A 12,960-nucleotide genomic window follows, 5' to 3' on the forward strand; every position below is an offset into this window, starting at 1 on the left:
TCCTAATGATTAGTTTGTAACATTAAATTAGCAGTGACTGTCTTCTAAAGAAATTACTGCAAACAAGTTATGTCTGGAAAATGTGGCCCACAATATTGAACCACGAGGACCTCTCACTGCTGGAAACAAGCACACAAAGGGCCGTATTCAATAGATGTCGGGTCCTTTCCGACGGAAATGACCCGACAGCACTCTAATCAAACGCGACAGATTTGGCCCGGTGCCGACAGTGTCAATCCGACTTTTTTTAAAAGTCAGATTGACATTGTTGGAAACGGGGTTAAAACCTGACGGGTTTGTCCCCGCTTCCGACAATACATGTGGATCTGCGGCTGAAGCCACTAATCCGCACGTATTCTGACAGTCTTCCGACAAGTCGGATTTCTAGACTGGTCGGTAAAAAACTGCTGGAAATGAATAGGTCGGAACCCCTTCCGACATCAATCAGTCGGAAGCTGCCGTCTTTCCGACAAGACAGCAGCTACCGACTGTTCTTGAATACACCCCAAAGGTGTAAAGTGCTTTAGGTTAGTGCTAGGCCACAGCTCTATAGGCTATCACCTTTGGTCTTTGTACATTCAAAAAAAAGCATTGGTTAGTGTGATGAACGGTTTATAAATGCAACCTTACTAGGAACTCTTTGAGGAGTTCTTGTGGAACCACTTCTGATTAAACTAGCAGCTTGCACTACAGGATGACACCAGATTCCCTACCATTTGTATTATCGCATTATATTACATTTACAAAAAGTGTGAAAAAATAGCCAAGTCAAAGACGAAATAAACACAGCAATCCCAACAACAAAAATGTATCTCCACATTCATGGTCATATTATCCCGACATGTTATAATACTCACAGAGTACTCATCAAGATCAACTGGTTGTCTAAAAGGTTCAGAATCCTCACACTGGAAAATGAGATTTAACAGCTCTTGGCACTGCTTTTTCCAAGACTGGAGATCATAAGCCTGAGCTCTGCTGCGCAGTTTCCGCTTTGGCTGGTACTCCTGAAATGTATTAACATTTTTAAGGTTAGTTCTAAAAAAAGACTAATGCAAAATATATTTAACATGTGTATTGTGCTGTGTCAATAACATACATTTAATACCTGGTTACATTTATTCAGACTGTATCAACTTTCCCCTTGAATTTAGGAGCACTTTTAAAACTCCAGGAGCAACACACCTTTGAAATAAGTGATTTACGTGTAACTATTAATCTCTCTGTATTTGCTGACTGGAGCCATTAGGTTGGTTGATAACTTCCAATAAAGTAAATAGTGTATACAAGAGCAAAGACAGAATGATAAGAGATGCACAAGTGCAATTCTCTGTCTTTAAAATTTAAAACTGTAACAGGTTAAAGAAAGCTAAAAAAAAGTATTTGCCAGATGAATATATTTCTGTGGCCAGGGCAGTTTGATTAAATCAAAATTGCGAATGTGGTTATAGACAGAAACATGGCATAGTGCATTGAGCAAAATCTGAATAACTACTTTAGTAAGCAGTGCCGTTCTGACACAAACCTTTCTTTTCCTTGTGGAAGTCACAGGTGTATCTGTATCTTTCTCTTCTTCCTATAAGTGTAAAGGCATGGTTACATATGAAGCCATACTGTACATGAAAGGAATTTATTCCAGCTAACAGTTTAGCTCAGTGGTTCCCAAACTTTTTTGAATCACGGCACCCTACAGTATTAGATTTTTTTTTCACGGCACCCATAGGACAAAGGCTTCTAATAGAGAAATATCAAAGTTAATTGTATTTATATGTCATCTTTAGGTGCAACTGTGTGGGGAGGGACAGGATTAGCTTCTGTTTGTCTACATATTTTATGATTGGCAGCCACCAGAACTGGTTTTGCCTCCATAAATAAATGGAATTGGTCCTCGTCCACCAACCCAGGGCACCCGCACAAGTGTCCCGAGGCACCCCGGGGTGCCCTGGCACACAGTTTAAGAACCACTGGTTTAGCTACCAGAGAAACTTTATTAATATGTCTAAGATCACTCAGTGTCAATTAGAAAACAAAACTACATCCCTCTATCAAATTTTGCTTTTCCACCCCTTTCGGATGATCAAATGGAGGAGTTCAGCACATACACCACCTGACATGCCAAGAGCCCCCCAGACGACTCCTCAACCCCCCCCACCCAAAAAAAACAATTTATATGCTACTGCATGACCACAGCAAAAAAAAAATAATCTATGTACAGTGAGAAAATGGGACTTAGAGGTATAGAGGTGGGATTAGTAGCTGACAAGGTGTGCCGGTCTTTGTAGTTCCACATCGGAGGTTTTTGGGGTACCTCCTGGCAAGCTCTCAATTTAAAAACACATGATTGTATGACCCAGGATAGGGGCTCATTGTTTATAATAACTACCATACTTGGCAGAAGTGCTATGAAGTGTCAGAGTGGCTTATCATATTACAAATGTGTGTAACTAAGCTACTGCATTTTAGCTACATATTCAATGATACATTTCGAATGCTGGAGGAATTTGTTTTTTTCTTGTGTAAATAACTCCTCCCTTTGAATACCTTTACAGCCTATAAATTGATTTGATTAACTTCCATTTTCTGTACGATTGGTAAAAAACTAAATCTATAAGCTTACCCATAAATCATTTAAGAACATGCGATTGCCTAAATTGTAACAGAACATGTGTGAGGATAAATGCCTGTACAAGAATACATACAGACTTGGCTTACCTCTTCTGAGTCTGACAAAACCTTCTTCTTCATGATGTTGTACTGTGGGATGATGTCGTAGCAACTCTGATCCCTGCATGCACAAAGAACTATTTTAATATGCAATATCTGTATCCATAATGTTCACAGGGACTTACACTACAAGTACATTAACATACGGAAGATCATACACCTAATAAACAAACAGCATAAAGCATTTATCTTGCTTGTTAAAAACAATGCTCTAAACTCTGCGGAAAAAAAAAGTAGATTTTCTGGCTCCAGAAATGACAGATCACCGGTGATCCAAATGATCCCCATAAGTAGTATGTTACACATATATATAAGCTGCTTGTGACATTTTACGAATTTCTTTGTTGTACTGGGTATCAGAAGAAATTTGCATTGCTGATAGAGAGCAATGAACACTGAAGGAGTGTATATATATCTACACATTGACTTACTTTATAAAATATAGCAAAATATCTGTGACAAACTTGGCCAACTTCACAATTGGACTTCCAGGCTCATTAAATGTGCGGGTGTTATGCTCTATGTATCGCACCTCCCACATTAATGAAGAGAGACGTCTGGAAACAAAAACATTTGCTTGTTAAAACTTCAGATTCTTGTTGCTTCTTTTCCCTGCAAGAACAAACGTTGACACATTAAATGAAACATAACACTGCTTCTTTAAAGCATAATTCACCTGTAGAATCTGTTTTCCAGTCGCTGTTTAATTGTACTGAGGTCAGTTGGGTATGCCACCACAGTGCTGTACAGTGGGTAGGCTTGAAGGTCTACAGGAGCCACAAAGGAAGAAGCATTATCTAAGTAAATAAAAATACCAGATTAAAGATTGTGTAAGCGCTGGATGCATCATGTGACACACTAAACACATTTCAGTTATACCTAAAGTCATTAACTGGGTGATCCCAGCAATGATCCTTTCACATTCTTCATCTCTACTTCTAGTGCCCCACTCTCCTTCCAGAGACCTGTAGAGCAACGACCGGACCTCGGTTTGTGTCAAAGGTACACTGGTGCCCAGCTCCTCAGGAAACACAGCTAACAGTCACAAAACAGAGGGGAAACCATTTAATTGTACTTATATGGAAACTACAACTAAAATGCTAAACACAGTTAACTAAAACGAGTTTTATGGTAAGAACTTACCCTTGTTAAAATTCTTTCTGCGAGGTACACTGGGCTCCACAAGTCTGGACAATGGGGTGTAGAGTAGGATCTTGATCCGAGGCACCAACAGGCTCAAAGCTTTGACTGTTCCCAGAATGCACAGCGCCGCCTCCTCTATAACCCCGCATCCCAGCACAGGAGCTCAGTTTAGTTAACCAGCCCAATGCAGTAGCAGGAAAAGAGACGACAACGGTTAGTAGCCACATACACCACACTCTCACGACAAGAGAAGTGTCAGCGGCTAATGCCAAATCAACCCAAAGAAGCTAAGTAAGTCAGGGTGGGCGCCTTGTGAAGCCCAGTGTACCTCGCAGAAAGATTTAACAAGGGTAAGTTCTTACCATAAAACTCGTTTTCTGCTGCGGGGTACACTGGGCTCCACAAGTATGGACAATGGGGATGTCCTAAAGCAGTTCCTTATGGGAGGGGACGCACTGTAGCGGGCACAAGAACCCTGCGTCCAAAGGAAGCATCCTGGGAAGCGGCAGTATCGAAGGCATAGAACCTTATGAACATGTTCCCGTCAATTGGTCAAGGGTCGCACCACGTTGGGCCGCCCAAGAAGGTCCAACAGACCGAGTAGAATAGGCCGTAATGTGAACAGGAGCTGACAGACCAGCCTTCACATAAGCATGCGCAATCACCATTCTAATCCACCTGGCCATGGTCTGCTTGTGAGCAGGCCAGCCACGTTTGTGAAATCCAAACAAAACAAAGAGAATCAGACTTTCGAATAGAAGCAGTTCTCTTCACATAGATACGGAAAGCCCGTACCACATTAAAAGACCGCTCTTTGGGATACAAATCAGGAGAAACAAAAGCTGGAACCACAATCTCCCGATTAAGGTGGAACGAAGAAACCACCTTAGGTAAATATCCAGGACGAGTCCTAAGAACCGCCCGGTCACGGTGAAAAATCAGATATGGGGAACTACAAGACAAGGCACCCAAATCCGACACTCTTCTAGCAGAGGCAATAGCCAGCAAGAACACCACCTTAAGGGAAAGCCACTTAAGGTCAGCTTGAACCAAGAGTTTCAAATGGAGGCTCCTGCAACGCCTCCAAAACCACCGACAAGTCCCAAGGAGCCACAGGCGGGACATAGGGAGGTTGGATACGCAACACACCCTGAGTGAAAGTATGAACATCAGGTAAAGTCGCAATTTTTCTCTGAAACCACACCGACAAGGCAGAAATATGAACCTTGAGGGAGGCCAGACGCAGGCCTAAATCTAGGCCCTGCTGTAGAAAAGCCAAAAGTTTGGCTGTACTAAACTTGGAAGCGTCATAATGGTTAGATGCGCACTAAAAGTAGGAATGCCAGACCCGATGGTAAATCCGAGCAGAGGCCGGTTTCCGGGCCCGCAACATAGTTTTTTAAGACCTCTTCAGAAAAACCCTCAGCTCTTAAGACGGAAGCTTCAAGAGCCACGCCGTCAAAGACAGCCGGGCTAGGTCCTGGTAGACACAGGGGCCCTGAACGAGGAGGTCTGGGCGTTGTGGAAGTAGAAGTGGACGCTCTGACGATAGGCCTTGCTGGTCTGAAAACCAGTGCCGTCTGGGCCACGCCAGAGCTATGAGAAGCAAAATTCCTTTTTCTTGCTTGAACTTCCGAATTACCCTGGGCAGGAGACACACCGGAGGGAACACGTACGGCAGCCGAAACCTCCACGGCACTGCCAGCGCATCCACGAATGCTGCTTGAGGATTCCTTGTCCTTGCCCCGAAGACCGGAACCTTGCGATTGTGTCGAGACGCCATCAGATCCACATCTGGAAGACCCCACCTTTCCACGAGGAGTTGAAACACTTCTGGATGGAGGCCTCACTCGCCAGCATGCACATCCTGACGACTGAGAAAGTCCGCTTCCCAATTCAGGACTCCCGGAATGAATATTGCCGGTAGATGGCGTTCTGCCCAACGTAGAATCCGTGAGGCTTCCTTCATTGCCAAACGGCTTCGAGTGCCGCCTTGATGATTTATGTAAGCCACTGTGGTGGCGTTGTCCGACTGTACTTGAACAGGACGGTTCTGAATCAAATGCTGGGCTAGGTTCAACGCACTGAAGACCGCCCGCAATTCCAGAATGTTGATCAAGAGGAGAGATTCCTCCTTGGTCCACCGACCCTGCAAGGAGTGCTGCTCCAGCACCGTGCCCCAACCTCTTAGACTGGCATCTGTCGTCAACAGGACCCAGTTGGATATCCAATAGGGACGGTCTCTGCACAATTGTCGGTCCAGGAGCCACCAGAGCAGCGACAGACGGACCTCCGGAGTCAAAGAGATCATGTGAGACCTGATCCGGTGAGGCAGGCCGTCCCACTTGGCTAAAATCAGCTTCTGGAGGGGGCGAGAATGGAATTGAGCATACTCCACCATGTCGAATGCTGACACCATGAAGCCCAGAACCTGCATTGCTGAATGTATCGACACTTGCGGACGAGAAAGGAAGCAATGAATCCTGTCCTGAAGTTTCAGTACTTTCTCCTGAGACAAGAACAACCTCTGGTTGTGAGTGTTCAACAGCGCACCCAGATGCACCATGCTCTGAGCAGGGACCAGGGAGGATTTCTTCCAGTTGATGAGCCACCCGTGGGCTTGTAGAAACCGGGCCATCATATCCAGATGACGTAGGAGAAGATCTGGGGAATTTGCCAGGATTAACAAGTCATCCAGATACGGCAGTATCCTGACCCCTTGACGGCGGAGTACCACCGTCATCACCGCCATAACTTTGGTGAAGACTCGCGGAGCCGTTGTTAAACCAAAAGGTAACGCCCGAAACTGGTAATGGAGGTTGCCAATAGCGAACCTCAGGTATTGTTGATGTGACACTACTATAGGAATATGCAGGTAAGCATCCTGTATGTCCAGGGAGACCATGTAGTCCCCAGGTTCCAAGGCCAGAACGATAGAGCGAAGGGTTTCCATACGGAACTTGGAAACCTTCACAAATTTGTTCAGTGCCTTGAGGTTGAGAATGGGCCGGGAGGACCCATTCGGTTTCGGGACTAGAAACAGCGGAGAATAGTACCCCCGGCCCCTCTGAGCAAGAGGCACCTGTACTACGACTCCTGTATCCAGGAGGGTCTGTACCACCGAATGCAGTGTGTTTGCCTTTGTCTGGTCCGATGGGACGTCTGTCTGGCAAAATCGATGAGGGGGTCGGTTTTTGAAGGCTATGGCGTAACCTCGAGTGACAACTTCCCGTACCCAGGCATCTGAAGTGGTCTGCAACCATTCCTGGGTATACCCTAGAAGCCGGCCCCCCACCCTGGGATCCCCCAGGGGGAGGCCCGCCCTGTCATGCGGCAGGCTTATCGGTCTTGGCTGCTGGGCAGCCCAGGCTCTTTTGGGCTTCGGCTTACCAGGTTTGGAAGTGCGGGCCTGCTTATGGTACGCCTGACCTTTTGCTTTACCTGAAGGACGAAAGGACATGCTTTTGACACAGAAGGAGCTGTATTAGGCAGACAGGTAGTTTTGGCATTAGCCAAGTCAGCCACTATCTTATTTAAGTCCTCCCCAAACAGAATATCCCCCTTGAAAGGGAGTACCTCCAGGGTTTTTCTGGAGTCCAGATCCACAGACCAGGATCTCAGCCACAATATCCTGCGAGCCAGGACTGACGTAGTAGAGGCCTTGGCTGCTAGGATACCGACATCAGAAGCCGCCTCTTTAATATAGCGAGAAGCTGTGACAATATATGACAAGCATTGTCTAGCATGGTCAGAGGAGATTTCAGCCTCCAACTCCAAGGCCCATGCTTCAATAGCCTCTGCCGCCCATGTAGCTGCAATAGTGGGCCTTTGTGCAGCACCCGTGAGGGTATAAATCGCTTTTAGACAACCCTCGACACGTTTATCCGTAGGCTCTTTTAGAGACGTGACGGTAGTGACAGGTAGAGCTGAGGAAACCACCATCCTAGACATGCGAGTCTACTGGAGGAGGCGTTTCCCAATTCTTAGACAGCTCTGGCGCGAGGGGATAGCGAGCCAGCATCTTCTTTTGAGGCACAAACTTCGTACCCGGGCTTTGCCAGGGTTCCTGACGTATATCCACTATGTGGTCAGAGTGAGGTAAAACTTGTTTAATCACCTTCTGATGCTTGAACCTATCTGGTTTCTTAGGAGGAACGGATGGCTCGGGATCATCCGTAATCTGCAGAATTAACGTAATAGCCTCCAAAAGATCAGGAACATCCACATGTGAACTACCCTCCCCATCAGCCGTATCTGAGTCAGAACCTGTGGGGTCAGTGTATGTGCTGTCTTCATCAGACGAGGTGTCCGTGACAGCAGTGGATTGTGAGGAGACGAGCGCTCACTTTGAGGACCTCTTGGACTTAGGCGAGCGTTGGTCAGACTTTTTAGTAGTCAGGGACAAGTTCAACTTCTTTAATTGAGCAGATAAATTGTCCGCCCACGGCGGGTTAGCTGCAGAGACCACATACGGTTGTACCGGCATTGGGGGTCCCATAGGGGGTGTTAGTTTATGAACTAGCGTATGCAGAAGCGTGGAAAAAGCGGCCCACGGAGGGTCAGTATGTGCCTCCGTTGCCACAGTCCCACTGGGGGGCAAGGAGCCCCCAGAACCAGAGCCCACAGCTGCTATATTCTCCCCATATGTGCCTGTGGCTTCAGCAACACCAGCAGTGTGTTCCGCCCCAGAACCGTTACCCTCAGAAGCAGACATGATATAACTTGCAGTATGAGGTAACACAGTACAATTATTAGCAGCACTATATCCCTAAACCCAAACCCCTGCGCAGTGTAGTCAGCACCAGCAGAGATAAAGGAGAGATATGGTGACTAAATCACAGAGAAAAATACGTAATACAGTATATCTTTGTGAAAATCCTATATTAAATAACACCCGACGCACCAAGCCCCCTCAGGTTATAGAATATAGGGATAGCAAGTTGAGTGAAAGACACGAGATGGACACCACTCAGCTATCAATGCACACACAAATAGTAACAGTTTGTACAATGCAGAGGTTATTACAGACAATAATACTGCACTGGACTAGCTTACACAGCTATATAGTCAATAGATATAACACTACACAGTAAGAAACTGGATGTATATCACAGGGTAATTGTACTATAAACCCCTGACTAAATGCACTCTCTTACTAACACTGACTAAAAAGGCAGGTAGAATACTTAAGTGTCATGTAAAGGCATAGCACTGACAACCAGGAGGCTTTACATAGGAGGATTTGCCCAAGCAGTCCCAGGAACAGTGAGCTGAGGAGTAATGGCGCCGCAGACACTGACAGGAACTGAGGAAAGAGAGATGCAGCTCCAGGGCGGGAACACTTGCTGGAAATGGCGCCCTGGGGCTGGGGGAGGGGCTTCAGGTCTAAGCCTTATCCCCCTTGCTGGCAAAACCACCGGGTACCGTGGGCGATATTAAAATCGGTTTTAAGAGAAAACCTGACTTGCGCCCATGCCCTGGTGATCTAGTGGGATCGCCTGTATCCACAGTGTCCACCGCCAGCGCGCGCGGCCCGACTCCCACTGACCGCGCCGGATTGCGATAAAGACCGGGTCCCACAAGCGGGACCCACTTACCACCTCCCGAAGTGCGGCCACGCGATCCTGGAGAGCCCCAGCCGTGTGTGCCTAACGTGAAGTAAACCGGAGCCTATGCTGCAGGTACCCGGCAACCAGGGCTCGGGAGTGTACAGCACCGCTGGGGAGAGCTGGAGCTGCAGCAGTGAATGTCAGAAGACATTTACCCCTGCTGCTGCCCTTGAAGTCTTCACTTTTTACCTCATAAAAAGCTTTTCTTAGGGCTGCCTGCAGCACCAACTGACAAACTGAGCTCCTGTGCTGGGATGCGGGGTTATAGAGGAGGCGGCGCTGTGCATTCTGGGAACAGTCAAAGCTTTGAGCCTGTTGGTGCCTCGGATCAAGATCCTACTCTACACCCCATTGTCCAGACTTGTGGAGCCCAGTGTACCCCGCAGCAGAAACAGCAAATATATAGATAAGTTATTTTTAAAACTAAAAACGTTTATTAACAGTGGTTGTACTGAGATTTAATGGAAAACATCTTTCTTTAGCATTCTAATGGAATCAATAGCCCAGAATGTATGAGATGCAGTAAAATGTGGTTTCCTGTATTTTGTATGGTCACAATTCTATAAAAGTTCAATCACGCCCTGCCCACAACAACTATCTCATACCAACTTATTTCAGACCTGTTCAAGAATTGCATGTAGTGTAAATTAATCTGTCAAAGATTAAAAACTTCTGCACTGTACATAAATTGCACAGCATAGTGTCATGCAAGTTTAGCATGCTCCTTTGATATGAATCGTTATTTGAGTAAAGGTTCTCTACGAGATGTATATTTTGCACCTACTGTACATAATGGGCCCTATACACTTGCTGAGGTGCCCGACGGGCGACCTGGCGGCAGGGGGCTGATGGGGGGAGTAAGGTCTCTTCACTCCCCCCGTCACCTGGCCCCATAGCCCTGCATGCTAATATGGACGAGATATGGCCACGCATCGTTCATCGTTAGTGCCTACACACTGAAAGATATGAACGGTATCTCGTTCATAAATCAGCCAGTGTGTAGGGCCTATAAGCCACGTGCAAGTTTTGGAGTTCTCTCTTACTTTGGAGGCATCCATAAGCTAGATGCACGATTGCAGGCATTTCTTAAGTTCAATCACATATTTGAGCAAGCCCAAAATAATAACAATAGTATACAATCTTGTATAAGATAATGGGAACAATTTATTAAAAGGATTAACACAACTATACAGGGCCTACGGGTGACAATGTGGTCAGTGCAGTATTGCGAACATTGTGATAACATGTACATAAAAGTAATAATTTCCAAATGTTATCTGTCCAGACAAAAAAATAGGGTGCCCAACATAAAGATGACATCATTTCCGGATCTGGTATCGCCGGACTAGAAGTGACCACTTTTACAATGATATCTTATCCATTATAAGCCCTGAGGAAGAGACCACAGTGGCTGGAAACATTGGTGACAGTCTGCTCCTGATTTGCAACAACCGTTGAGTTTGTTCATCTACTAGATTGCTTTAGGAGCCAATGCAGGGTACATCCGGCCCACCCTGCTAATACCACCTTCGGCTCTCTATTTCTATTTCAGTAAGACTATTGGTTAGTATTACTTTTATGTACATGTGATCACAGTGTTGTGCAATACTAATCTGACCACATAGTCACCCTTGGTTTCTGTACAATTGTTATAAACCTTTTAATAAATTGTTCTCATTATCTTATGCAAGATTGTATACTTTTTTCATGCTTTAGTATTATTTATTTTATTTTGATTAAAAAAAGGAAAATCGCCCTTTTCATACACATGTTTATTGTATAAAAGGGATCAGTATGAAATCCCGACAATAATTGACAGACAGTCAAAATCCTGACAAGGTCAAAATACAGACATTTGAAATACCGACAAGGGGGTAAATTTACTAAGACAGGAGTTCTATTCAAGATGGGATGATGCCCATAGCAACCAATCAGATTCTATTTTTTATTTATCTAGCGCCTTCTAGAAGATAATACCTGGAATCTGCTTGGTTGCTATGGGCAACATCCCATCTTAAATAGAAGTCCCATCTTAGTAAATTTACCCCAAGGTCAAAATACTGACATTTAAAATGTCGACAGGTCAAAAAGTCGACACAAGTTTCTCATTTTTTTTTTAGGGCTGTATGTCGACATAGGTTGACATAGATACCGTATAAGTGTACCGCGTCCCCTCACATGGCTCGCAGGGCAAAGTGCCTCACTGCGCTCGGCACCCTATTAAATTATTATATTCCCCCTCCAGGTCCACTGGGATGGTAAAGTATGAACAAGTCTGTTTCAATAAAAAACTAATGTCGAATTTTTGACCTCTCGACATATTAAATGTCAGTAATTTGACCTTTTCTGTATTTAAAATATTGGTATTTTGACCATGTCGGGATATTGACAGTCGGTCATTGGTTATCGGGATTTTGATTGTAGGTAAATTGACCACATCCCGTATAAAATGAACATTGTTTAGTAGTACAGATAACTCCTCGGACCATTACCACTAACTTGGAAGTTCTTGTAGCAGAACAAGAAAAGATGTATGGGAGAAACTTTGATATATATATATATATATATATATATACACACACACACACACACACACACACACACACACACACAACATACTGTACCAATGATAAATACACATCACCAGTGTATTTCTATTTTGGTGGGAACCTCATGTAAAATCCAGAGGAATATGTGAAATACTATGGATTGTGCTAACTTGCACAGGTGTTACAGAACAAATTACAAGTTATAATCTTAACATGATTTGCTGGAAAAATGAACACAAACCATTGTTGGGTATAAATTCCATGTCCCAAGGGCTCATCTTCTCCGTGTCTCCATTGTCCCAACTTAAAAAAAAAAAACCCACACACATCAAGAAAGCAATGGCTCTCTATAAATCACACAGTGCAAAACCATTTTATTTTCTTAAAATGAATATAACAAGTATATCTGTCACTAGAGTCATCCTTTACCTTAACCTATTTTTAAGTATACTCATTGGGGTATATGCAATTGCGGTCGAATTCCCGAAATTGTCGAATTTCTGGACTTTTTCGCCAAAAAAAAAAAATCGTCACTGCAATTCAGTACTTTCCGTCAAAAAAAACGGACTTTCAAAATTCGACTTTTTGAAATTCGACTTTTCTGCAATGATACAAGTGCTGCAATTCGACCAAAGTATATTCAATTGAAGTTTGGAAATTCGACAACAGTGCTTTTAGACAGTAAATTCGTCATTTTCAATCCGCCACACTTTGGTGGGTGAAACTAATAAAAAAAAATTAAAACGTTTTTTTTGGTGTTTTTTTTTATTGATAATAGCATATCTATTTATATTAGAAGGGATTAGGTACTTGGTTTGTCTTTTTTGGAGGCACAAGTATTATTTATATATTTTTTTAAATATTTTTTTTTAGATGGAATGGTAAAATTCAGAAAAAAAATGGCGTGGGGTCCCCCCTCCAAAGCATAACCAGCC

At 44.3% G+C, this 12,960-nt stretch overlaps 1 protein-coding gene across 2 annotated transcripts in view; it reads right to left on the minus strand.

Moving 5' to 3' along the window:
• Positions 1-12,960, minus strand: part of PHIP (pleckstrin homology domain interacting protein) — a 546,843-nt gene that overhangs the window by 186,680 nt on the left and 347,203 nt on the right. The window contains exons 29-35 of one of the 2 annotated variants that reach the window (XM_063916854.1): positions 12,267-12,328; positions 3,604-3,759; positions 3,401-3,521; positions 3,156-3,281; positions 2,713-2,785; positions 1,526-1,576; positions 858-1,007 (exon numbers count right to left, since the gene is read on the minus strand). In XM_063916854.1, the coding sequence (XP_063772924.1) occupies positions 858-1,007; positions 1,526-1,576; positions 2,713-2,785; positions 3,156-3,281; positions 3,401-3,521; positions 3,604-3,759; positions 12,267-12,328 (739 nt within the window). The remainder of the gene's footprint in view (positions 1-857; positions 1,008-1,525; positions 1,577-2,712; positions 2,786-3,155; positions 3,282-3,400; positions 3,522-3,603; positions 3,760-12,266; positions 12,329-12,960) is intronic. The other variant, XM_063916855.1, reaches the window with a different exon arrangement.

The sequence above is a fragment of the Pseudophryne corroboree genome, chromosome 4 (genome assembly GCF_028390025.1).
Source record: "Pseudophryne corroboree isolate aPseCor3 chromosome 4, aPseCor3.hap2, whole genome shotgun sequence".
Classification (NCBI taxonomy): Eukaryota; Metazoa; Chordata; class Amphibia; order Anura; family Myobatrachidae; genus Pseudophryne; species Pseudophryne corroboree.